We start from the raw sequence: 25,385 nt of genomic DNA, 5'->3' as shown, positions 1-25,385 counted from the left end.
GGGAGCCTGTGTTCTGTCAGGAGATTTGTCAGGGATGTGTGTGTGATTTCACCATCCTCCACAGCTCTGCCCTAATAACCAAGAGAGGATAAAGTGGAGTTATTTCCATTTCAGACACTTTAAGGAATTAAAAACTTTAAACTTGGCCTGATGAGATGACTCAGTGGTTAGGAACACTGGCTCCTCCTCCAGAGGTCCAGAGTTCAATTCCCAGCAACCACATAGTGACCCCCAACCCTCTATAGTGTGGTGCATACCCTCTTCTGGTGTGCAGGTGGACATGTAGACAGAGCATTCTTACATTTATAAAATTATAGAAATACATTTTGAAAAAGGAGATCTGGATATAAAGTGAATTTAAAAAAGAAAAGGAGCTGGGCAGTGGTGGCGCATGCCTTTAATCCCAGCACTTGGGAGGCAGAGGCAGCCGGATTTCTGAGTTCAAGGCCAGCCTGGTCTACAGAGTGAGTTCCAGGACAGCCAGGGCTACACAGAGGAAAACCCTGTCTCAAAAAACAAACAAACAAAAAAGAAATTAAGAACAAAAAGGAAAAAAAGCCCTTGAAACTGTATATGTGATGTGTGCCTGTAATATCTGCATTCAGGAAACTGAGGCAGGAGGATTACAAAATCCCAGGGGCCAGAGAAATGGCTTAGCACAATGGTTTAACCTGTGGGTGGAGACCTCTGGGGGCTGTGGGTGTGTGTGTGTGTGTGTGTGTGTGTGTGTGTGTGTGTGTGTGATGTTTCCATTGTGGTTTGTAATAGTAGCAAAATGACAGTTAGGAAGTAGCAATGAAGTTAGTTTTATGGTTGGGAGTCTCCACAGCACGCAGGGACTGTATGTAGTAAAGGGTCACAGCGTTAGGAAGGTGAGAGCCACTGTTGGCACTCGAGCCCTGACCCAGGGTCAACTGCCAGTGCCCACAGGGTGCTTCACAAACTTCTGTAGACCAGGCTGGCCTCGAACTCAGAAAGCCGCCTGCCTCTGCCTCCCTGGTGCTGGGACTAGAGCTGAAGGTAGGCACTGCTGCCCAGCTAGCTTTTGTTGTTGCTTTTTTTTTTTTTTTGAGACCGGTGTGCATTTCATGGAAGGCTGTGTCTCAGGAAGAATATCAGAAAAGCAACAACAAAATGCCCCAGGTCTCCCTCAAATAAGCAGTTAACGACTAGTGTTCTCACATTATGGGCCAGGCGCTGTGGCGTGTGCTTTTCCAGCTAGCACTCAGGAGGCAGAGGCATGGGGTTGCCACAAGTGCAAGACTAGCCTGGTCTACTTGACGAGTTCTAAGCCAGCCAAGGCTACATAGCAGGAAAGCAATAGAGAGACCAGTTACATCCTGAGCATCATTTCTTAAGTTCTAGTAAGTCTCCCCAAAGTGCTGCGTTGTGCTGCGTTAGCAGCATGTGATGTCTGCACAAGTTTCTGTGCCTTTTGTTGTTTTTTTGTTTTTTGTTTTGGATTTTTTTTTTTTTTTTTTTTTTTTTTTTTTTTTTTTGGTTTTTTTCGAGACAGGGTTTCTCTGTGTAGCCCTGGCTGTCCTGGAACTCACTCTGTAGACCAGGCTGGCCTCGAACTCAGAAATCCGCCTGCCTCTGCCTCCCAGAGTGCTTGGATTACAGGCGTGCGCCACTACTGCCCCGGCTGTGCCTTAATTTACATATTTGTTATATAGTGTCCTGTGGTGGGCTGCTTTTGTTTTTTCCCATTTTAAGAGCTATTGCAAGCTGGACATAGAGGCGCATATCTTTAATCTCAGCACTCTGAGTTCAAGGCCAGCCTGGTCTACAGAGTGATTTCTAGGCCAGTCAGAGCTACATAGTGAGACTGGATCTTTAAATAAAAAACTATTGCAGTAAGTAGTGCGCGCTCTCTCTCTCTCTCTTTCTCTCCTTCTCTCCCTCTCTCCCTCCCTCCCTCTGTACATTAGTGTTCTGACTCCATGTATGTCTATGTGAGGGTGTCAGATCCCCTGGAACTGGAGTTACAGTTGTGACCTGTCATGTGGGTGCTGGGAATTGAGCCCAGGTCCTTTGCAAGAGCAGCCAGTTTCTCTAGGCAGAGCCGTTTCTCTAGGCACCGCCGTCCCCCACCCCACCCCCCCTACTCCCCACCTCACCCCCACCCTTGTTTTAGCAGTCTTACTGAGTAGTACTGGCTCTTCTAGGGCTTATCTTGAACTCACTGTGGTCTGCCTGCCTCTGCCTCCAGAGCGCCAGATTAGAGGTGTGCGCCGCCATGCCTTACGGTTTGAATTTTTTTTTTTAATTACATTTTAATACAGTGTGTAGGCACACACTTGTGTGCACATGGAGGCCAAAGGACAGTTTGAAGGAGTAGGTTCTCTTCTACCATGTATGTCCTGGGAATCAAATTCAAGTCATCGGGCTTGGCAGCGGGTGTCCTTACCCACTGAGCCACCTTGCTGGTCCCGTGAGGCATTTCTATTTTGAAGATTACTCCCTAAATCTGAATGCTGCACCAGGAGCCATAAACATTGTAAGGTAAAGAAAGAAAAGATGGCAGTGAATTTTTGACAGCATAGTACCAGAAGTAACTTCCTCAGAATTGGGGCCTGGACAGGCCAGTGGTCCCAAGAGAGATGGGGGGCTCCGCTGGACTGGGCCCGTGACACATGCTAAGCAGGCGTGTGTGATTCCCTGAGGAGAGGTGTCCACCCAGTTGGCAGATATTTTGTGAGTTGTGAGGTCCTTCTTGTCTCTCTTTGTTGTCAGAATGGCGGTGTGGGGTTCCACAGCAGAGCAGGGCCTGGAGAAGACAGGGCTCAGGTCTCTGCCTGAACCACCATCTTGTGTTGTTGCAGGACTTGGCTCCTTACCTGCCCAGTGTGACACCTGGCCTGAAAGCTTCGCTCTTGGACCCTGTCCCTGAGGTGAGTGTGGGCATAGCCCAGCGTTGGGAAAACTCCTTCCTGGAAAGTGCCCCCAAATCACATGTCTGTCTCTCAGGTGAAGGGCAGCAGGCTAGGGGTCCTTCCCACTTCTCACGGAGATGTGTCTCCTCTCCCTGTCTGTCTTGCTTATGACAGGTGCGCACAGTGTCTGCAAAGGCTCTTGGGGCCATGGTGAAGGGCATGGGGGAGTCGTGCTTTGAGGACTTGCTGCCGTGGCTGATGGAGACTCTGACGTATGAACAAAGCTCTGTGGATCGCTCAGGCGCTGCCCAAGGTGAAGCCAGAGCTAGCCCAGAGGCCAGACAGGAGCTCCTGAGGAGCTTTCGGGCTAGTGGCTGATTCCACCCTTGTCCTTTAGGATTGGCTGAGGTAATGGCTGGCTTAGGAGTAGAAAAGCTGGAGAAGTTGATGCCAGAGATTGTGGCTACAGCCAGCAAAGTGGACATCGCACCCCATGTCCGAGACGGCTACATCATGATGTTCAACTACCTGCCCATCACCTTTGGGGACAAGTTTACCCCTTACGTGGGGCCCATCATCCCTTGCATTCTCAAAGTAGGTGCCAGTGTCCTCCCGAGCTAGCTTGGGGCCAGCTGCCAGGGACCCTCGTCCTGCCCTCCAGTCAGCCCCAAGAGGCAGCCCATGCTAACTACCCTCTGCATGCCTAGGCTCTGGCTGATGAGAATGAGTTCGTTCGTGACACCGCCCTGCGTGCCGGCCAGCGGGTCATCTCCATGTATGCTGAGACAGCTATCGCCCTGCTGCTGCCCCAGCTGGAGCAAGGCCTCTTTGATGACCTCTGGAGAATACGGTGAGCGGTGGGACCAAGAGGACCGGTGGCTCCACTCAGACTCTTGGGAACTCTAGTTGAGAAATCATGCCATACAGGGGGTTGAACTCAGGCTATTCTGCATGTTGGACAGGTGCACCCAGACCTTTTTCTCACGACTGAGGTGACATGCTCCCTAGTAGACAGTGCATGAGGCTCCAGACATAGTTGTGCAGGCCTTTGATCCCAGCGTCCAGTCGAGGTGGCACATGGAGCCTGTCTTAAGATAGCCACCATGGGGGTTTGGGCCCACTGCCTTGAAGTCTTCTTTCTGTGTAGTACTGGACTCTACCCTAACGCTGTCCCTTGAGGCTGTGTGACTCACTCTTGGCCTCAGGTTCAGTTCTGTTCAGCTCCTTGGGGACCTCCTATTCCACATCTCTGGGGTCACTGGGAAAATGACCACAGAAACAGCGTCTGAGGATGATAACTTTGGAACTGCTCAGTCTAACAAGGTGAGGGCCTGGCGGCGCTGGCCTCCCGCCCGTGGCTGTGGAGGGCAAGCCCTGATGCCAAGCTCTGGAGGCCTCACCCTGGGTTTGCTGCCGCCCTGTGTGCATTACAGGCAATCATCACGGCCCTGGGGGTTGACCGGCGGAACCGGGTCCTGGCCGGGCTCTACATGGGCCGCTCTGACACCCAGCTGGTGGTGAGGCAGGCGTCGCTGCACGTGTGGAAGATCGTCGTCTCCAACACTCCCCGCACCCTACGAGAGATCCTGCCCACTCTCTTTGGCCTCCTGCTGGGTTTCCTGGCTAGCACGTGTGCAGATAAGAGAACAGTGAGTTTGCTGGGCCCGGCGGGATCCCAGCCCTAAGGTCATCCTCTCAGAGCGCGGGAGCTGGATCTGCAGAACTGGAGGGAGACGCTGGCATTCCACATGGAACGGGACCATTGACCTGGTTATTCAGTCATTCAGCAAATGCCCACTGTGTGCCACAATGGGGCCTGCTCTCGTGGGCACTTGGCAGAGGAAAGGAACCTCCCCCCTTAGCTTTAACGAGGCATCTGACTCTGATAGCCACTGGCGTGTGTCAGCTGTGCTTGTAGCAAGTGCATCTCACACACATGCAGTAAGACCCACGGCCCAGCGAGCGCTCACAACTGCTTCTCAGAAGTGTGTTGGCCGGGCGGTGGTGGCGCACGCCTGTAATCCCAGCACTCTGGGAGGCAGAGGCAGGTGGATTTCTGAGTTCGAGGCCAGACTAGTCTATAGTCTAGGACAGCCAGGGCTACACAGAGAAACCCTGTCTCGAAAAAAACAAAAAACCAAAAAAACAACAACAAAAAAGATTTATTAAAAAAAAAAGAAGAAGAAGAAGTGTGTTGGAAGATGAACAGTTAGTGAGCACGGAGCAGCCGGGAGGTGGGAAAGCAAAACCAGCTGTTCCAGATGGGATTGGATGGGCATTAGATGCACAGGCCCCGCGAGGAGCAGGCCATGGCTTAGGGAAAGCCAGGGCCAGGCACTGTAGCTTGAGGGAGCCATGGGGAGGAGCCGCACTGTGTGAGATGAGAGACAGCTCAGTGGGGCGGAGGATGTGCCAGGCTGGACTGATAATTCACCTCGGCCTGTCTCCTTTGGCCCACTTCCGGTCCCTGGCCTTGGTAAGCATATTGTGTATTTAGCTTTAAAGAAGAGTTGGTATGATGACTCAGAGACAAAATTCATCTTTTTCCTTAAGTCATTTGCTACAAATTAGTTCCTTCTGAGCAAAAACTCTGGGATAAGTGTCAGTGAGCTGCGAGGGCGGCTCCCCTCTGCTCTGATGGGCTTCATGTCCGTGTGTAAGGCTGACACTTGGCTTGGGCCGTGGGTGTGTGTGAGGCTGACCTCGTCTGTTTTGTTTGTGTAAGTATTTATGATTTATTTTTGGGACGAGGATTGTGTAGGGTGACCTCAGACTCGTGGTCCTCTCCCTCGGCGTCTCCAGTGCTGGATTACAGCATGGGCCACCGTGCCTGGTCTCTACCACACTACCTTAAGGATGGGGCTGTGGTTTGTTTGTTTTTAAATCGTGTGGCAGTGACAGTGTCTGTGTGTGTGTGTGTGTGCACATGCGTGTGTTTGCTCACAGAAGCCAGGGGAGGGCGTTGGGTCCCCTGGAACTGCGCACCAAGCAAGGGCCTTTGGAAAGCAGTGAGTCAGGGCTGTCAGCACTGAGCCACCTTGCAGCCCATTTTGTTTAGTTCTGTTTGGCTTGGTTTAGACAGAATCTCTGTCTCAGGCTGGCCTTGAACTCATGACAGTCAGTCTCCTGCTCCGGCCTCCCACACACTGGGATTACAGGCTGTGCACAGTGGCAGCAGTAGCTTTATTTTCTTTGTGATTTCAGTGTCCCTTCATAGGCTAGGCCTGTGAGCTTGAGCCTCATTCTGGAATCGCCGTCTGGGCTCCCTGGGTTTGCAGGGGCTGGGCGTCCTGCTGACTCCCTCTCTGCTGACAGATTGCAGCAAGGACGCTGGGAGATCTCGTCCGGAAGCTGGGGGAGAAGATCCTCCCAGAGATCATCCCCATCCTCGAGGAAGGACTGAGGTCGCAGAAGAGCGACGAGAGACAGGGTGTATGCGTCGGGCTCAGCGAGATCATGAAGTCCACCAGCCGGGATGCCGTGAGTACCTGAGCAGAGCAGGGCCTGCAGCTGCGGGGACGGGAGGGAGGGTCGCTCTGGGGGGTCGCGGCCTCACTCTGAGGTGCAGAATGTCTCCTCAGCTTAAACCTCAGGCAGGAGGCCTTAGGAAACCAGGGATGACTCCCCATCGTGTCCCTTCGTGCATTAGATCCTGTGTGTGCGCGGGAGAGGGAGGCAGAGGCAGGAGGGTGTGTTTCCCAGAACACGGAGCCCTCACCTATTGGAGACAAAAGATATTTAGCAGAGGAAGCATTTATTTGGTTTAGAGTTCAGACTGAGGAACTTGTCTTTCCAAGAGAATGTAGCCAAAGAGTCTAGGAGCTGGGGGGCCAGTCTTGGGGTCCCTGCTGTGCTCTGCGGAGCCCTGTAGGAGACAGGAAGTAGCTGTGACTTAGGGATTAAAGTCCAGGCGAGGGGCTCCTGGGGTGCTGGCGTGTTCTCACTGCCATTTTGCACTCCACTTTTCACGGTCAGTCAATAGAACACCCTCCAGCGCAGGGAGCCTGGCCACGTCCCTGTGCCGGCTTTTGCACGCACGGTCCAGCTCTGCTTGCCCCTCGTGTCCCAGGTGCTCTTCTTCTCTGAGTCCCTCGTGCCCACGGCAAGGAAGGCATTGTGTGACCCCCTGGAGGAGGTCCGGGAGGCAGCGGCCAAGACCTTCGAGCAGCTGCACTCCACCATTGGCCACCAGGCTCTGGAGGACATTCTGCCGTTCCTGCTGAAGCAGCTGGTGAGTGGGTCTCCCTCACACCTACCAGTGTGGCCTTTACTGTCTGTGACAGTGAAGCCTGGGGGTAGGGGTGGGGGGATTACAAGGCAGCAGGAATTTGGGATCTGCAGGGGAGGGGTGCCACAGGATCCAATGTGGCCTTGTGCCTGTCCTTGAACAGTAATAACTGTGGGAGATAAGGAGGTGAGTCAGGGAGGCATCCACAGCAGGGACTCAGCAGGAGCCAGCTCCTCAGTCCTCCCCATGCTCCTCTGCAGGATGACAAGGAGGTGTCGGACTTTGCCCTGGACGGTCTGAAGCAGGTTATGGCCGTTAAGAGCCGTGTGGTGCTGCCCTATCTGGTGCCCAAGGTACATCTCCACACATGGTACATCTCCACACATGGTACATCTCCACACATGGTACATCTCCACACATGGTACATCTCCACACATGGTACATCTCCACACATGGTACATCTCCACACATGGTACATCTCCACACAAGGTACATCTCCACACATGGTACATCTCCACACATGGTACATCTCCACACATGGTACATCTCCACACATGGTACATCTCCACACAAGGTACATCTTCACACATGGTACATCTCCACACATGGCAGACCCCATTCTGGGGCCTCCTGTGCACATGCAATGTTGGCTCTGGCAAGGTTACCGCAGGGAGCTCACATGCTCCCTTGTCTTTCAAGATGGGTTGGAGCAGGCCCTTGGGGTAGAGCTGGGAGGTGGGCCCCCTTGGGGTAGAGCTGGGGGGTGGGCCCCCTTGGGGTAGAGCTGGGGGGTGGGCCCCCTTGGGGTAGAGCTGGGGGGTAGGCCCCCTTGGGTCAGTAGTGAGGGGGTGGGCTCTCTTGGGTCAGTAGTGAGGGGGTGGGCTCCCTTGGGTCAGCAGTGAGGGGGTGGGCTCCCTTAGATGGAGTGGGGGTGGTGGGCCCCCTTGGTCCTTTCTCCTAGGCCCCAATCCGGGCTTGGCCCTGAGGTGTAATCGGCATGAGGTTGACCCTATCTGTCCCCCAGCTGACGACGCCACCTGTCAACACCCGGGTGCTGGCTTTCCTGTCCTCTGTGGCTGGCGATGCTCTGACCCGTCACCTTGGTGTGATCCTCCCAGCAGTCATGGTAGCTCTGAAGGAAAAGCTTGGGACTCCAGACGAGCAGCTGGTACGGCTAACGACTGCCCCTCTAGCTTTTCGATGACTGTGACAGCCGCCTTTGCTGGCTTGGAGACTGGCTGCACTCTCAGTGCACACGTGTCCCTGTGACTTTCAGGAGATGGCCAACTGCCAGGCTGTGATCCTCTCAGTAGAGGATGACACTGGGCACCGGATCATCATCGAGGATCTGTTGGAAGCCACGCGCAGCCCCGAGGTGGGCATGAGGCAGGCTGCCGCGATCATCCTCAACATGTACTGCTCGCGCTCCAAGGCTGACTACACCAGCCACCTTCGAAGCCTGGTCTCTGGCTTGATCCGCCTCTTCAATGACTCCAGCCCCGTGGTTCTGGAGGAGAGCTGGGACGCTCTCAATGCTATCACTAAGGTGAGGGCTGCTGACCGAGGCTTTCCCAGCCTCAGGTGTCCGAGGGTGGGGCTACAGGTCTGTGCCACCATGGGCTCTAAAATTGCAGCTGTTTGCAAGCCTGGCTCAGAATGAAGCTGCTGCCGCTACTCAGCCGCAGTCCTGGAGACGCGGGCCGGCCTCACTGTGCTTTCCCCAACTCTCGCAGAAGCTGGACGCTGGTAACCAGCTGGCCCTGATCGAAGAATTCCATAAGGAAATCCGTTTCATAGGCAACGAGTGCAAAGGGGAGCACGTGCCAGGCTTCTGCCTTCCAAAGAGGGTAAGACGGAGCCTGGTGGCGCGGGTCGCCAGGCGTCAGTGGCAGGTGTCGGCAGGACAGCCGAGCTGCCACCAGTCCATCCGGCCTGCCATGTGCTGGAGCTTCTCTGTGGTGGTCCCTGCGGACCGGGTTCACGATTGCCCCGGGTTTAAGCTATGAAGCAGCCTCAGCCAGAGCCAGCGAGTGGGTGGCAGCTGTGCAAGTCTCCTGTCACCAGCCGGTTGGGTCCTTTGCCCTCCAGCTGGGTCACAGGCTCTTGGTGGTAACCCTGGCCCAGCCATGTTCTGAACTCGGTGGAGCTGGACAGAATGTGGCAGCTGGGCATGCCTTGCTTGGATGGGAACTTCATCGCCCTGGGGTGTTTGAGACTAGACTCTCAGCTCTGGTTCTCTTGTCAGGGAGTCACCTCCATCCTTCCAGTGCTACGGGAAGGAGTCCTCACTGGCAGTCCGGAGCAGAAGGAAGAAGCAGCCAAGGGCTTGGGCTTGGTGATCCGCCTGACATCAGCTGACGCCCTGAGGCCCTCCGTGGTCAGCATCACTGGCCCTCTGATTCGCATCCTCGGGGACCGGTTCAGCTGGACTGTGAAGGCGGCTCTGCTGGAGACACTCAGCCTCTTGCTGGGCAAGGCGAGTGAGTTAGGGATTTTAGGATTCCATTTGGATCCAGGCAAGCAAGTCTGTCTGCAGGAGACCAGCATGCGATGTGCTATGGAGGCAGAGGGAATTGGGCCACAGACACGAGATGGCTCTGTGACCAGACCTTAGAGCCTGCTTCCTCACCCATGCAACTCTGGTGATCTGCTGTGGGTGCGCTCGTCCTTGCAGATAAGCCGTAGCCTGGTGTAGCCAGGGCCACAAGAGGGCTCCCTCTCATGGCGCCTGCCACTGAGCCTCCTCTACTCACACTGACAAAAGATGCTGATAATGAGCGGTTCTGAACCTGGGGGTTGAAAGACCATGGGGGCGGGGGTCACAGGGATTGCATATCACATATTTACATTACTGTTTGTAGCAGTAGCAAAAGGACAGTTATGAAGTAGGAACAAAAACCTGTAAACTGTTGGAGAGTCACAGCGTTAGGGAGGCCAGGAGGCGCTGCTTTATGGTGCAGCTCCGCAGTCTTCCTGTGTGGCTTGTCTTCTCTGTTTGGGGCTGGCTGTCCCCGGATGCGGGAGCTTGCCGAGCTCATGGTGGCTTTGATCCATAGGTTCAAGGTCAGTTTACCAGGACCTTGATGTCTACTGCAGGCATGACTTCCGGCCGTTCTCCAATCCACAGGTTGGGATCACCCTGAAGCCCTTCCTGCCCCAGCTTCAGACCACCTTCACCAAAGCCCTGCAGGACTCCAACCGGGGCGTGCGGCTGAAGGCGGCTGATGCGCTGGGGAAGCTTATCTCCATCCACATCAAGGTGGACCCCCTCTTCACAGAGCTGCTCAACGGGATCCGTGTGGTGGAGGACCCGGGTATAAGGTACGGCACCTCGGCAGGAGGACCTCTGCAGGCCAGGCCTGACCTGAGTAGGCAGAAGGAGCGGTGTTAAAGCAGTACATTTCTTCCGTAGGGACACCATGTTGCAGGCCCTGAGGTATGTGATTCAGGGTGCAGGCTCCAAAGTGGATGCTGCCATCCGGAAAAACCTTGTCTCCCTCCTGCTAAGCATGCTGGGCCACGATGAGGTATGGCTGTAGGTCACTATACTGCTGCACTGCACATTCCACTGCTTTTTGTCTTTGGTTGTTTTCTCCATGTTGTGTGAGTGACTGGTTCAGCTGTCGGTTGGGCGTGGGCAACCCTGCCCTTAAGATGCTCTGGCTGTGAGGGAGTCAGGATGTGTTACTGATGCTGATTTCTATGGTTCAGGTTTTGTTGTCTTGACTGTGCTGGTCTTACGGGCACTGAGCACGAGTTCCCACTGAGCCCCAGCCTGTGTGATGAATCTTCCGTGGATGAAGCAGCTGGGTCACTAGACCTTCCCCAGTTGCTTTAGCTTCAGTCACTGTCTGTCTGTCTGTCTCCTGATGGAGCAGCCGGCTTCAGGAGCCATGCAGGGCCCTTTTCTCCTGGAGCGGCTGTTGTAGAGGGCGAGGTCGCCCGTGTCTGTACTTCTACCAAGTGGCAGAGGCCCGGGGCTCCTGTGGCCCCCGGTCCTATTGGTCCTGCCAGTGGGGGAAGCACTTGCTCAGCTCCTGTTGCTCTCCTGACTGTGGCGGGACTCCGAGGGCAGTGAGACTGCGGGAAGACTGTTTCCCTCCCACAGACAGCTGCCTCTCTGGTGTGGCAGCCTTGTGTGTGTCGGGGGTGAGGGGTGCAGGTGTGTTCACCTGGGGAGGTCCTTGTGGAGGGTCAGCAAGGTCCTCCTTGGAGGGGAAGAGGGGCGTGAGACGGGGTTTCTCTGTGTAGGTCTGGCTCTCCTAGAACTCGCTTTGTAGATCAGGTTTGAACTCACAGAGATCTGCCTGCCTCCACCTCCACAGTGCTGAGATTAACGGTGTGCAGTCACCGTCCAGCTCAGTGAGTTCTCCTTAATCCCGTCTCTGCCGTGCTGTTTTTGAGGCAGGGTCTCTCACTGAGCCTAGAGTTTCCCTTTTAGGCTTAACTGACTGGCCAGCGGCCTTGGGGATACCTGGCTTTGTATGTGGGTATCAGGCATCTGAACCCAGATCTTGAAGCTGCGTAGTGAGCATTTCGCCCACTGAGCAAACTTTGGTTTTTTTGCTGTAAGGTTTTCTGGGTAGCCCAGGCTATCTCAGCTGTGATCTTCTTGCCTTAGTCTCCCTGCCTGGCGCTGCAGGTCTGAGCTAAGCCGTCATATGGCATCAAACTCTGCACGGCCCTGGCAGGCCGTTGGGTTGCTGTGCCCATGGCTCTGCAGACCTGCTTGGGGTCCTTGGTGGCCTGCTGTCTGACTGCAGCCCTGCCTCCCTTGTGATTGCGAGTACGCCAAGCTGGCATGGTCACGGTCGTTCCCGGAGCTCTTACAGGATCATGCGCAGTGCAGCACAGACTCTTATTAGGCAAACTTGAGTTTTCCACAGCAGATCGTAGCTCATATGGAGAGGGGGTGTCTGAGCTAGTTCTCAGTGTGCCTAGTGCTTGGAGACCCGCACTGTGGACAGCCTGTGAAGGTGGCGGTCCAGGCTCAGCCTGGCTTTAGCCTCCTAGCCATCTCGTCTGTCCTAGTTTGGGTTGGCCCGGGTTTCTGTGGCCATGATGGAGACCATGACCAAAGCAAGCTGGGGAGGAAAGGGTTTACGGCGTGGCTTGCACACTGTAGTCTGTCATGGAGGGAGGCCAGGCCTGCTCAGCCTGCTTTCTTATAGATCCTGGGACCACAGCCCAGGGATGGCCCCGTCCACAGTGGGTGGGACATGTCCCCATTGATCACTAATAAAGAAAGTACCCTACAGCTGGATTTTACAAAGGCATTTTTTCTTGTTGCCGTTCTGTCCTCTCAGATGACTTTAGTTTGTGTCAGGCTGACTAAAAGTAGCCAGCCCATTTGGTTTGGAGGCACAGGGTCAAAGGGGGACTTAATAACGAGGCAGCATTTGCCTGGGATCACTACTCTGTCTATTGGGAGTGAGCTGGCCATGGGGCGAGCAGGGAGTCTATGTGTGTCCGGCCTTGGTTTGGACAGAACACACTCATCCTAGGGCGCTGCGGCGTGCCTTGTGGAAGAGCGTGTGCCTAGCACGTGTAAGGCTGTGCTGCCGTCTGGGCACTGCCTTCCTCCATAGCTAGTGTGCATGACCTGACAGCCTCCCCCCACACCCACACCGACGGCTTCAGCCTGACTGTCTAGAGGCAGAGAGCAGCAAGTCACTAGACAAGGGGCTCGCGAGCGGGCGGATGGGCGGGCGGGCGGGCGGGGTTGAGCGCCATTGCTGTGGCTGTCTTGTAGCAGCTGTGGGAAGGTGGCTCTTGTGCTGAGGTCCTTCCAGCTCTGCTCTTGTGTCTGTCCGGTGCACTGAGGATGGCAGTGGAGAAGCTACACAGGAGGCATGCAGTCCGGAGCACAAGGTGCCGTGTAATAGCAGTGCTGCTGCTGCTGCTGTGACGGCGGCTGCCCGCCACACACCTCGCACGCTTGCTCGCTCGCTCGCTCGCTCGTGTTTTCTGTAGCTAGGTGCAGTGCGTCCCTCTAACTCCCCATTGTGTAGGAGCTGCAGTGAACTGGAGGTCCTGGTCAGGTGCTGGGAATTCGGGCGCCTGGAGTTCCTGAGCTGAGGTTGCCAGCCTTTCCCCAGCCTGCCCTCAGTCCTGGGTTGCTGGTGGTGTTGACCACACTCCTGTCACTCCCCTCTGCCCTGTCAGGACAACACTCGGATCTCTTCAGCTGGGTGCCTTGGGGAACTGTGTGCCTTCCTGACTGAAGAGGAGCTCCACACTGTCCTTCAGCAGTGCTTGCTGGGTAGGTTGCTGCAAGGCCCGGAAGAGGCTAGACACTTGTCCCCCTCCTCCTGAAGGGTCTTGGAGCCCCCGGACTACCCTTGCCTTTAGCACCCAGCGCCTACCACAGACAGATGTCTGCAGGGCTCCTAGCCTGCTATTGCTGCTCTTAGAAGATGGCTGCGTTTCCCGCTCCCAAGTCTGCACCCTGGGCCCTGCTCTGAGGGTGGGAGTGTGCTCTGAGTGCGAGTTCACCCAGTTGTGTGCTTCCGCTCAGCTGATGTATCTGGCATCGACTGGATGGTTCGGCACGGCCGGAGCTTGGCGCTGTCCGTGGCTGTGAACGTGGCTCCCAGCAGACTCTGCGCCGGCAAATACAGCAGCGAGGTTCAGGACATGGTCCTCAGCAACGCTGTGGCAGACAGGGTAAGGCTCAGTCCTGTGTCCCCTGACCCGCCACGCCATTCCTCCATAGCCCAGCCCTGTGTGGAGGGGCATGGCCAGCTGGTGCTCAGTTCCTGGGTCCTGCTGTGGCCTGCTGACTTGTTAGATGCTGAGCGAGTGAGTCCTTCGCTCTCCAATTTAACCATCTAAACTGAGACTAGGGTTAGAGGAGTGCCATGGTCTCTCTGATCCTTGCCCCTGGGACCTGGCAATGTCCGAGTTAGGGCCTCTGGTGTGTGGTGGGATGAGATGGCGGTGAGGGCCTCTGGTGTGTGGTGGGATGAGATGGCGGTGAGGGCCTCTGGTGTGTGGTGGGATGAGATGGCGGTGAGGGCCCGCTGCACGGCAGGGTGACATGGCCTCATCCTGGGTAGCTCTCGCTGTTCCCCACAGATCCCCATCGCCGTGAGTGGGATTCGGGGCATGGGCTTCCTCATGAAGTATCATATTGAGACAGGAGGCGGGCAGCTGCCACCCAGGCTCTCCAGCCTGCTCATCAAGGTGAGTGCGGGGGTGGAGACCAGAGCTCCTGGGGTTAAACACTTGTGGGTTTGCAGCAGGAGATGGGGTCGGGAGTCACTCCTAAGCTGATCTCTCCTCCCGCGTGTCCTGTGGGTCCAGTCAGACTGTCAGGCTTGGCCACCGTTGCTTTTCCCAGCCGAGCACCTCCCTGCTTCCCAGGCCGGAGTCTCTTGTGTAGTCTCAGCTGGCGCAGTGCAGACTTGAGGAGGCCAGCCTCTGCCCCCTTGTGTTGGGCTTGCAGGGGCCTCCATGCCTGCAGATGGAGTCCAACTCTCATGATCTCCTCGCCTGTCTTGCTCCCTTAGCTTGGGAGGCAGAGGCAGGAGAACTGTGAACCTGTGGCTATCCTGGGCTATAAAGTGAGTTAGGGGAAGGAGTAGGTGACTGAGCCAGGTAATGAGTCGGACGCGACAGCAAGTCTCTCTCTGACAGGCCCCTTCTCAAATGTCATGGTGCGGGGCGTCAGGGCCAAGTCCCAGCCTCGGCCTCTGTGAACAGCTCCTGGGCGGTTGCTGCGCTGCTGTGCTTGGGCATTGCTAGGGACGAGTTCAGAGGCACTCCTCCCTGGAGATGCCTGTCCCACTTGTGAGAAAGAATTTAGGGAGGTTCTGGGTGCTATGACCGACCAACCTCTGTCCACGAAGCGCTGGTTTACTGAGGGCTGCTGGGCTTGACCCATAAGGAGTGGAAACAGTCAAGGCAGGCAGCCCCCGGAGCCTGCTGGACAGAGGCCTGGCTCAGGTAGAGGGGAAGGACCAAGAGGAGCCATCTGAGAATGGACCCAGGGGTGAGCACCCCAGGCAGTGTGACCACCGCCGGCCAAGCCAGCACAGAGGGACGCACGCATGCGGCCTGCCTGAGGGCCAAGGGGCTAGCAGCACCAGTGAGACAGGGAAGGAAGGAAGACAGCTTGTCACCTGTCAGGGGGGACCTTGTCACACTGTCCTTTTGAAGGGGGAAGCAGGGCCTGGTGTCAGCTGGAGGAGCGTGTCCACTCTGGAGATCTGGGCTTTCCTGATCACAGAGTGAACGTTTTCCTCTGCGCCCCTCTCCCAGTGTCTGCAGAACCCGTCCAGTGACCTCAGGCTCGTCGCCGAGAAGATGATCTGGTGGGCGAATAAGGACCCCCGGCCTCCCCTGGATCCCCAGACCATCAAGCCCATCCTAAAGGCTCTGCTCGACAACACCAAGGACAAGAACACTGTAGTGAGGGCCTACAGCGACCAGGCCATCGTGAACCTGCTCAAGATGAGGCAGGGCGACGATCTGCTCCAGGTGGGAGCCCGGCCGGGGCGCGGCACGCGCTGCGCATGGCTGTCCTCTGTACAGCAGTCCTGGCGCCCTGTTCACTCTGCCAGTCTGTTAGCTGTCAGGGCAGTAGAGACTCCGGTGCTCCCCAAGCGCAGGACAGGAACCCGGGCGGTACCCCCTGTGTGCCCACCCTGTGCCCTCGGCCTTCCCCTCAGCAGCCCTGTTCCCAGACTCAGGAGAGGCATGAGGAGAGGTTCTCTGTGCTGTCTCTGATCCATCCGAAGCCCCTGTGCTGCCAGATTCCGCCCCGGTGGCTCTCAGGCTCAGCCTGGCCTCTGTCCTGAAGCTGTGCCCTGACTGTCGCCTCTGGTCCTCTCTCCATAGTCCGTCTCCAAGATCCTGGACGTGGCCAGCCTGGAGGCTCTGAACGAGTGCAGCCGGAGGTCGCTGAGGAAGCTGGCCTGCCAAGCAGACTCCGTGGAGCAGGTGGACGACACCATCCTGACGTGACAGGCTGGCCCGCCGCGGCCACACTGCCCCTCCCTCGTCTGTGCTCACACTGTTTTCATTTTTGAAAATATGTTTATTCCAAGGGAGCTCAGGAGATGGTGTTCCCAGAAAGTATTTTAGTATGTCAACCAACCAGAGCCAAAGCCTTAAATCCAACCCACACACAACTGAAAATTGCCTCCTCCATCTCTCGCCCTTATCTCTGGAGAAGAGAAAGAGAAGCGTGCACAGTGACCTCAGCGAGCGGCAGCCAGGGGAGCTGGGCCCGGCCCGGCCCGGCCAGGACGCCTGAGCTCAAAGCCTCTCTGTGCTTGGGCAGCCTGTGTCTGCCAGGCTGAGTGGGGCAGAGGGCAGCGCTCGGCCCTGCCTGACGCGTCGGCTTGTGCGGCCTGATTGGACCTGACTTGTCTGGACAGGGCAATGCGTGGTCCCCCTCCTCAGTTCTGGGTCCTGGGGTACAGGCCATTCAAAGGCGGTTTAATAAAGGCTTTGATTTCATCTTGAAAGAAGCAGGGGTTGTCATTTTCTGAGACAAGGTCTCTGTGTTGTCAGGAGGGCCTTGCCTACCAGTGCTGGGATTGAGGGTGTTCGACCCTGCCCCGCCCCACCCCGCCTCCAGGGCCTCATTCACTGACTTCCCTCTCCAGGTTCCTTGAGGCCTGAGATCTCCCTCAGTGCGGGGAAACCAGGGGCTGAATGATGTTCTTCCCAGCTCCGTTCTGTGGGAAGGTGATCTTCTGGTGGTCAGGCTCCAGAGACACGCGTTCCCTCTGGAGCAGTGTTCCTGTGGCCCGGGGATGTGCAGAAGGGAACCAGACCTGTAGCTCAGCATCTGCCTGGCTTAGGAATGAGTTCTCCTCAGTCCCAGAAGGCTCATGGTGATGCAAAGTTCTCTGGTCCCAGTGAAATAAACCACCAAATTTACCGGCCAATTGCTGGGCTCAGTGGCCTAGACCTTTAATCTTAGCACTCAAGACAGAGGCAGGTGTTTATCCAAGAGTTCTAGGCTAGCCTGGTCTACATAATGGGACCCTGTCTCAAAATGGGAAAAAAAAGATTACTGGTCAGGCAGTGATGGCACATGCCTTTAATCCCAGCACTTGGGAAGCAGAGGCAGGTGGATATCTTAGTTCGAGGCCAACCTGGCCTATAGTGAGTTCCAGAACAGCCAGGGCTACACAGAGAAACCCTGTCTCAAAAAATAAAATAAAACAAAATAAAATAAAAACAAAAAATTACTGGCTAGAGCTGTAAAAGAAAAGAGGAGGGGCAGGTGTAGCCCCGTGTGATAGGTCTGTAATCCTAGCACTTTAGGAGGCAGGAGGGCTGGGGAGGGGCTGGCCTTGGTTACACAGTTAAAGCTAACCAACCTACATCTGACCCTCTCTCAGGAAAAAACAAAAATACTAAAGAAAACCAGTCTTACTAACAGTGTGGCAGAGTAGGAAGTGGGCTTTCCACTGAGGGATTTGTAAGGCGAGGTGACCTCTAAGACCTGTCCCCAGCAGACCCGGTGTCACCTGGCTGGGAGTAACTGTAGTAGAATCCTAGGGCTGGAGGGGACCTTGGAAGATCAGCCAAGCCAGTCCCCATAACGGAGCAGCTGGTCACCAGTGTCCTCTCAGCTGCCCGGGACATTTGTCTGCATGTGTGTGTACCTCTCCCCACTCCCGGCAGTGTGGTAAGGTGCAGGGCCTGGAAGCCTCTTGCAGGCCGCAGGTTGTCCTCTGTTTCCTCCAGCAGCTTGGGTTACGGTCCACCCCAGATCCTCAGCCCTAGCCCAGTGAGCAGAGGGCGGAGACACCCAGGAAGCAAAAGCTGAAGGAAAAAGAGCTTCCAGTTCCAGAACCCGGAGGAGGAGCAGACGAGAGATCTCAATAGACACTGAATAGTTCCAGTCTTGGAACACATTGAATTGTACTCAGGCTGCCAAGCGGGTGTGAGCTCGCCGAAGTCCCACTGCGGGTGGGCCAAAGGACCCGGCCAAAGGCACTGCAGCCCTGGAAGATGTGGAGCGTGGATCCACAGGAGAAAAAAAATATTTGTCCTGGTGGCTGGCAGCTGCTCAGCCTCTGACGGGGCTTTGGTGCTCCAGGTTCCTCTTTCTACAAATGAGGAATTCAGAAAAACTCAGCACTGACTCTTCTCAGCTCTCCTTTAGGTGTTAGCGATTGTTGTCCCGTTCAACATTTAATTGAAGCCTCCTCCTGTAAACAAGGGTCTCTCTCTCGTTACTGTTTTTAAATTAGATTTATTTGTGTGGGGGGGTGGGTATGTGTATATGGTGTATGTGCGTGTGTGGTGTGTGGGTTTGTGGTATGTGTTGTGGGTGTGGGTGTGTTTGGTGTGTGGGTGTGGTGTATGTGTGTGGGTGTGTATGTGTATATGGTGTGTGTGTCTGTGTGTGTGCGTGTATCTGTTTTGCCCTCACTTATGTGTACTGCATTCCTGATGCCCCTGGAACTGAAGGTGAGGATGACTGTGAGCTGCTCTTTGGGTGCTGAGAGCAAACCAGGGTTCTCTGGAAGAGCAGCCAGTGCACTGAGCCATCTCTCCAGCCCCTGGTCACTGTTTGCCAGAGGAGGGAATTGAGGCACGGCGGCTACGTGCTCGAGGCTATAAGGCTAAGAAATGTCAGTGCTGCCCTCTCACCTTGAGGTGGGCAGTGCTTCCAACCCTTTCCTGTCCCGGAGCTCACAGGAGGATTCTGGGTAAGTGCAGAAGCCAGCTCCAGGTGACTGGCCCAGAGCTCCATCCACTCCAGGGCTCACCAGCTCCACTGCTGCAGGCTAGCAATTCCTCACCCATTTGCTGGACACTAGCAGGGAAGATCTGTAAAGAGTCAGGGTCCCCAAACCAATGACAAGAGGTAACTGTCTAAATTGAGTGTTCAACTTCACCGGAGCCTCTGGAAGTAGTGTCAAGCTGTGACCGGGATGGTATGACAAGGCCAGGACACTGCTAAGAGCCAGCTTTGCAAGGAAGTCCTCTCTACAGGGCTCACAAGCAGGGCCAGGAGGCACGGCTCTGCAGAAGTTCAGACTCTGTTTTGGAGATGTTTTCCTGATGGATTTTGAATCCAGGTAGGCATTTGGGGACGTACAAGCATGTGTTCCTGCTGCTGTTTGACACGGGGTCTCTGTGCCCTGACCTCACTGTAGACCAGGCTGGTCTTGAACTCAGATGTCTGCTTGCCTCTGCCTCCTGAATGGGATTCAAGGATTGCAGCACCACGCCTGGTCAGGGATGTTCTAAATATAGTTCTGATTGTATTAACTTATATCAAGTCTTTCTAAACCAAGCAATAATTTGTAATATAGTAGTTTATATCCCCAAACTCAGGAGGCTGGGGCAGGAGAAATGTTGTGCATTCAAGGTCAGACTGAACTACAGAGTGAGACTATAATTGTCTGTCTATCTCTCTCTCTCTCTCTCTCTCTCTCTCTCTATCTATCTATGTATCTATCATCTATCTATTGTTTTTTTCAAGACAGGATTTCTCTGTCCTGAAACTCACTCTGTAGTCCAAGCTGGCCTCAAACCTACAGAGATCCACCTGTCTCTGATATTTAAAACAAAACAGAAAAATAGAAAATGGAATTTTACTTTTGTTTTGGATTTGTATGTGTGTGTGTGTACACAGTCCTGGTGTGTGTGTACACAGTCCTGGTGTGTGTGCATGTGTACAGGCACATGTCAGTGTTTTCCTAGATTATTCTTCATTTTATTTCTTGAGACCGGGTCCTGTCCTGAGCCTGGAGTTCTGACTCAGCTGGACTGGCCGGGCAGTGGGCTCCGGGGATTCTCTAGTCTCCACTTCCACAGCGCTGTAGTCAGAGCCGCGGCTGCCACGCCTGGGTGGTGGTCACTTCGTTGACAGCTTTCTCAAACAGCCAAGCTCTAACTTTCTGCAGTCCTGAGGAATAACCGTGAGGCTAGGCCGAGCCACCCCAGGCCTGAGGCCAGTCTGCACAGACTAGGACCCAGGCCTTATCTAAAGGACTAGATCTAAGGTGTGCTGAAGGAAATGTCCTCCTGTTTGGTGCATGGGACGCACAAGGGGCTTTGCAGTCAGATTCAGACCCTCCCTGCCCTGCTTGAGATCCAGCTCTGTAACAGGCATGGTACATGGTCACCACAGGCTTGTCGTCTATATTGGATGATGATGGTGCTCCCTGTGTAAAGCTAGGTGCACAGGAGGTGCTCCCTAGGTGCACAGGAGGTGCTCCCTAGGTGGACAATGTGAGAGACTTAGGGAAAGGGCCAGTGTGGTGCTTTAAGTGAGAATGGACCCGTAGGTTCATAGATTTGAATGTTCGGTCACTACGGAGTGGCAGTATTTGAAAGGATTAGGAGGTGTGGCCCTGCTGGAGGAAGAGTGTCACTGGGCTGAGTTTTAAGGTTTTGAGGACCCAAGCCAGGCCTAGGGTCTTTTCTCCCGCAGATCTGATGCAGAACTCTCAGCTCTTCCAGCACCGTGTCTGCCTTCATTCCACCGTGCTCCCCACCACGACAGTGACTTTAAACGTCTGAAGTTGTGAGCCAGCTCCAGTTAAATGCTTCCATTTATAAGAATTGTCTTGGTCATGGGTCTCTAGATCCCAGCAACTGAACACTGACAAAGACAGCTGGTCACCGAGCAAGGCGGAGCATGAGGTGGGCACAGCGTCTTGCAGATGTGCCTTCAGTTTCTTCACCCCGTAGTTTGAAGGGCTGTCACCTTAAGATCAGGAAGCCAGGACTCTGATGGTGATGGCTGCCTTTGCCAGTACAGGGCAGGAAGGGGCTGGCCACCAGTCACTCCCCATGGTACAGAGTTCTGTCCTTAGGAAGGGCAGAGCCAAGGTGTTAGCCTTTTGTCTAGGCCCCGCCCCACAGTTACCTGGCTGTTTGCCCCCTTCTCTCTCTCTCTCTCTCTCTCTCTCTCTCTCTCTCTCTCTCTCTCTCTCTGCCTTTCTCTGTCTCCACTTCCCTCCCCATGCCCTGAATAAACTCTATTCTCTATTCTATACTGTTGTGTGGCTGGTCCCTCAGGGGGAAGGAATGTCTCAGCATGGGCTTGCAGAGACACCCTCTTCCCCCACACCTTACCACATCTCCACCAAACATCATATTCCTCTCTCTCTCTCTTTATATATATATGTATATATAGATAGATAAAACACAACACAAGGTGCACATGGGAGAAGGCCTCTAAAGTCATTCATTAAGCTGGCAGAATGGGGGGGGGGGGGAGCCTGTATTTCTTTAGTCACCAATAAAAGTCTATCCAATAAGAATCTGGGAAGCGATTTTAAAGTGCACTGAGTTTTTATGTGCACTGATTTTTTTTGCTGCATACGGGTGTCAGGTCCCCTGGAACTGGAGTTACAGTTGTGAGTTCCCATGTGGGACATCTGGAAGAACAGTCTGTGCTCCTAACCACTGAGCCATCTCTCCAGCCCCCAGAAAGTGATTTTAATAAAAGAAGCATCAGGGTTTGCAGGTGGCTCTGTAGAGGGGTTTGGTTCACTTTGCAGAAGAGGCAGGACTGCTTGCTTCCATGGATAGTTCTGAGCCATCCCCTACCCCCCAGTTCTGTTATGGGAGGGGCTTCCCTCATTCAAGGAGGGATAGAACCTGTATGAGAAGTGTTGTCAGTAGGATTTCTGGGTGAGACCCCACACCCTGTCTAGTGCTTTTCTGATATGGTTTCTCCTTAGATGATACCAGAAACAACCCAGGCATAGACATCTCTCAGAGCAGTTCCTTATTCCCTTGAGAGAAAGCTCTGGCTGATCCATCCTTCCTACTACCTAAGGGAGGTGGGCAGCTGGGGCACAGCAGTATCTGGCACATTGTTTCTCAAACAGCCTGACCTCAAGATCCACTTACACTTCCAAATTATTAAGGACTTCAGAGAATGCTTATGTGTGTCTGACCTGTGGATGACTGTTCTCTAGGAATCACAAAGGAAGTATGTGTTAGAAAATATTTAATCAGGCTGGAGAGATGGCTCAGTGGTTAAGAGCACAGACTGCTCTTCCAGAGGTTCTGAGTTCAATTCCCAGCAACCACATGGTGGCTCACAGCCATCTGTAATGGGATCTGATGCCCTAAAATAAATCTTTAAAAAAATGAAACTATTTCATCGAAGCATTCACTCAGAGCATCGCAAAGTCAGTGGCGGCTTTAATGACTTTAATCCCAGGCACAGGTAGGTGGGTCTTTGAGTTCAAGACCCATCTAGTTTAAAGTGAGTGCCAGGACAGCCAAGAATATGCAGAGAACCTTGTATTGAAAAACCATATAGGGAGCTAGCTGGAGAGATGGCGCAGCGCTTAGGAGCACAGGTCCTGAGTTCAGTGCCCAATAACCACATGGTGGCTCACAACCATCTGTAATGGGACCTGATGCTCTCTTCTGGTGTCTGAAGATGGAGACAGTGTACTCACATAAATCTTTTAAAATATATATATATATATATATATATATATAAAATGATGGTGGTGGTGGTGGTGGTGTTGATGAAATAGGAACCTCGGTGACGGAGCTCAGCTGCTGGAGTGCCTGCCTATCATACGCATAGCCCCTGGATCGCTCTGTAGAGCCGCAGAGAGCTTGGTATGGTTTTTATGTTCAGTTCCACTTTCTTGCATGCCCACAGCCCAGGGCCCTCGGATTTACCCGGAATCCGCAGGTCCCTCCAGTGCTGACCCGAACCCAGCACTGCTGACTTTGGGGTGCCCGATACCATCGTCCTCATACCCCATCCCTCCTCTGCACCTCTGAGGAGCCCTGCCCCCCTGCTTACCACCTGCTTTGTGTTCACTGCCACGGTGGAGGAGCAGAGGTCCATCACCCGCGCTCCCTGGGCTCCCGGCCCCTTATGTGCAATCTTCCTTCTCCTGACGCCCCCATGGCCCGTGCTCCTGAGCACCATCAAGGTAGGTTTGTAAATTTTGCTTACTGCTAAGTCTCTGGCTGCTAAGTGCCAGGCATGAAGGTCCCAATAATTGTGTTTTTTTTTTTTTTAATTTAAAAATACTTTAAAACATTTCTTTTAGGGGCTGAAGCGATGGCTCAGCGGTTAAGAGCACTGACTACTCTTCTGAAGGTCCTGAGTTCAAATCCCAGCAACCACATGGTGGCTCACGACCATCTGTCTGAAGACAGCTACAGTGTACTTAGATATAATAAATAAATAAATCTTAAAAAAAACATTCCTTTTAAACGTACAGGAGTGATTTGCATGTGTTTACATAGCACACGTGTGCCTGGCGCCCAAAGAAGTGAAAGGAGGCATGCGTGGGACCCGAGAGCCACAGACATTGTTAGCTGCTATGTGGCTGTTGGGGACCAAACCTGGTCATCTGCAAAAGCCAGGTGCTCAGCTGGGAGGTGGTGGCACACGCTTTTAATCCCAGCACTTGGGAGGCAGAGGCAGGCGGATTTCTGAGTTCGAGGCCAGCCTGGTCTACAGAGTGAGTTCCAGGACAGCCAGGGCTACACAGAGAAACCCTGTCTCGAAAAACAAAAAACAAAAAAAAAAAAAAAAAAGCAAAGCTCTGCAGCTCTATCCAGCAGACCCACGTCCTGCCGTGGGCCTGCTGTGTAGCATTTCTGATGGGGATCTCCCAGAGTCAGCTCTAAGGTAGGAAGATAAGCCATGGCTCAGGACAAGGTCTCTAGCTGCAGGCCAGCTTGCTCAGCCTGCCGCAGTTCACACAGGACACGCTGCATGGGTGTTTTTGGAAAGAGCTCTTCATTGACTGCAGCTAGGTGAGCATTAGACAACGTTTTCAGAGCTGTGGGATACCCTGGCTTCAGGGAATTCCTCTTCCAAGCCAAAATCGGTGATTCTCACAGGGCGCGACAGCCCTGTCTGAATACAGCTGACATTCAAAGTGCACCTCTTTTCTGGTGGCACCATGAAATCTTCGTGATGGGCTCTCCCCCTTCCCTCCTGCTCACAGCAGTCTGTGTCCTCTGAGATACAGGAGAGCAGAGTAAATGGTAAAAAGCCATTAGACAGCTACAGAATAAATGCAGGAATTGACGCAAGCTGGGCTCCAGATGATGCACGGTCAGAACTGGGACTCTCATCTTCCCAGGGCAGTTTCTGTTTCCCTCCCCAGATTTCCTGGGTTAACAGGTTGCTGCTCTGGGAATGCAGAAAGTCCCCTTTAGGAACCAGCTCAGGCTCAGAGACGAACAGGTCCTGGCAGGAGGACTGACATTGGTCCTGAGACTGACCACTCACAGCCTCGTGCTGACAGGATTCTGAGGAAATGGGCTCTGAGACGCAGCTCCGTGACTCCAGAAGCTTTGCAGAGGTGGATTTCAAAGTTGGCATTGAAACTGCAATCTTTTCAATCTTGCAGCAGGCATGAGGATGACCTGACCTGATGCTCCATGGGCCAGGGAGACTTGCAGCTTTCATCTGAAGTCTACCCTGACCCTAAGGCTTCTGGCTTTCCACTTGTCTCCTCTTAAAACTTTTTGAGGTTTTTATTTTATGGATCTGAGTGTTAGTCTATGCCTATGCACCACATGTCTGAAGTGTTGGCCAAGGTCGGGGGATGACATCAGTTCTGAGACCGAAGTCACAGACCATTGTCAGGCACCATGTGGTGGCTGACGATTTAACCAGGTTCCTCTGGAGGAGCAGCCAATGTTCTTAACTGCTGAACCAGCCCTCAGCCCTTCCCTGCTTCTTAAAACTGCCAATCAAAGGAATGGCATTAATCTGCCCAGACCCAGGAGTTTTCAGTCAAGAGCACATACCACAGCGTCTCTTCAGCTGGTACCTTATGATTCTAGGCTCATGTTTATCTGACATCACCAGGCTTATTTCTGGAGATAATATGCTCAAGGCCTGGTTCAGACACTGTGTGCTGATCAAGAACCTTGCCTACAATACCTCGAATAACAAGAAAATTATGAACTGCATCAATCTACCAGCGGCAGAATCGTTAAGGATGAGTACAGCCAGTACCACGTGGTGGTGCGGCAATTGATTGAAGGCGGTATACTGTGTTCGTAGGAGGCACTTGTGTGCGTAGATACTCAGAATTGTATGGGAAAACTTGTATCCACTCAACTAGTAAGTGTTTCACGCTGTTCACAAAACTTTAATGGCTTACTACAAGGACTGGTTCAGAAGGAACACTAATGTCAACTCTGAATTCAGTAAGCATCGGTATTTTGTTTTAAACCCTAGCATTGCTTCTTATGGGGAGAGATTAGGAGGCAGCAGTATCCCAACAGGTGCTTGACTGGAAAGCACTGGAGGGCAGTGCTGGGGGTGGAGTCCGGCTCGCAGACCGCCTGCC

At 54.0% G+C, this 25,385-nt stretch overlaps 1 protein-coding gene across 1 annotated transcript in view; it reads left to right on the top strand.

Moving 5' to 3' along the window:
• The window catches only part of Gcn1 (GCN1 activator of EIF2AK4), a 60,401-nt gene extending 43,821 nt beyond the window's left edge, over positions 1–16,580 (top strand). Inside the window, exons 39-58 of the mRNA XM_052169127.1 lie at positions 2,826–2,894; positions 3,051–3,189; positions 3,274–3,470; positions 3,584–3,726; positions 4,082–4,199; positions 4,310–4,525; positions 6,192–6,356; positions 6,946–7,107; positions 7,365–7,457; positions 8,129–8,272; positions 8,381–8,650; positions 8,838–8,951; positions 9,350–9,580; positions 10,232–10,425; positions 10,517–10,631; positions 13,270–13,366; positions 13,622–13,770; positions 14,182–14,289; positions 15,367–15,585; positions 15,946–16,580. Of these exons, the coding sequence (XP_052025087.1) occupies positions 2,826–2,894; positions 3,051–3,189; positions 3,274–3,470; positions 3,584–3,726; positions 4,082–4,199; positions 4,310–4,525; positions 6,192–6,356; positions 6,946–7,107; positions 7,365–7,457; positions 8,129–8,272; positions 8,381–8,650; positions 8,838–8,951; positions 9,350–9,580; positions 10,232–10,425; positions 10,517–10,631; positions 13,270–13,366; positions 13,622–13,770; positions 14,182–14,289; positions 15,367–15,585; positions 15,946–16,071 (3,069 nt within the window). The 3' untranslated portion in view covers positions 16,072–16,580. The remainder of the gene's footprint in view (positions 1–2,825; positions 2,895–3,050; positions 3,190–3,273; positions 3,471–3,583; positions 3,727–4,081; positions 4,200–4,309; positions 4,526–6,191; positions 6,357–6,945; positions 7,108–7,364; positions 7,458–8,128; positions 8,273–8,380; positions 8,651–8,837; positions 8,952–9,349; positions 9,581–10,231; positions 10,426–10,516; positions 10,632–13,269; positions 13,367–13,621; positions 13,771–14,181; positions 14,290–15,366; positions 15,586–15,945) is intronic.
• Positions 16,581–25,385: the final 8,805 nt, after the last annotated feature.

The sequence above is a fragment of the Apodemus sylvaticus genome, chromosome 22 (genome assembly GCF_947179515.1).
Source record: "Apodemus sylvaticus chromosome 22, mApoSyl1.1, whole genome shotgun sequence".
Taxonomy (NCBI): domain Eukaryota; kingdom Metazoa; phylum Chordata; class Mammalia; order Rodentia; family Muridae; genus Apodemus; species Apodemus sylvaticus.
This window is presented reverse-complemented; position numbering and strand designations above follow the sequence as displayed.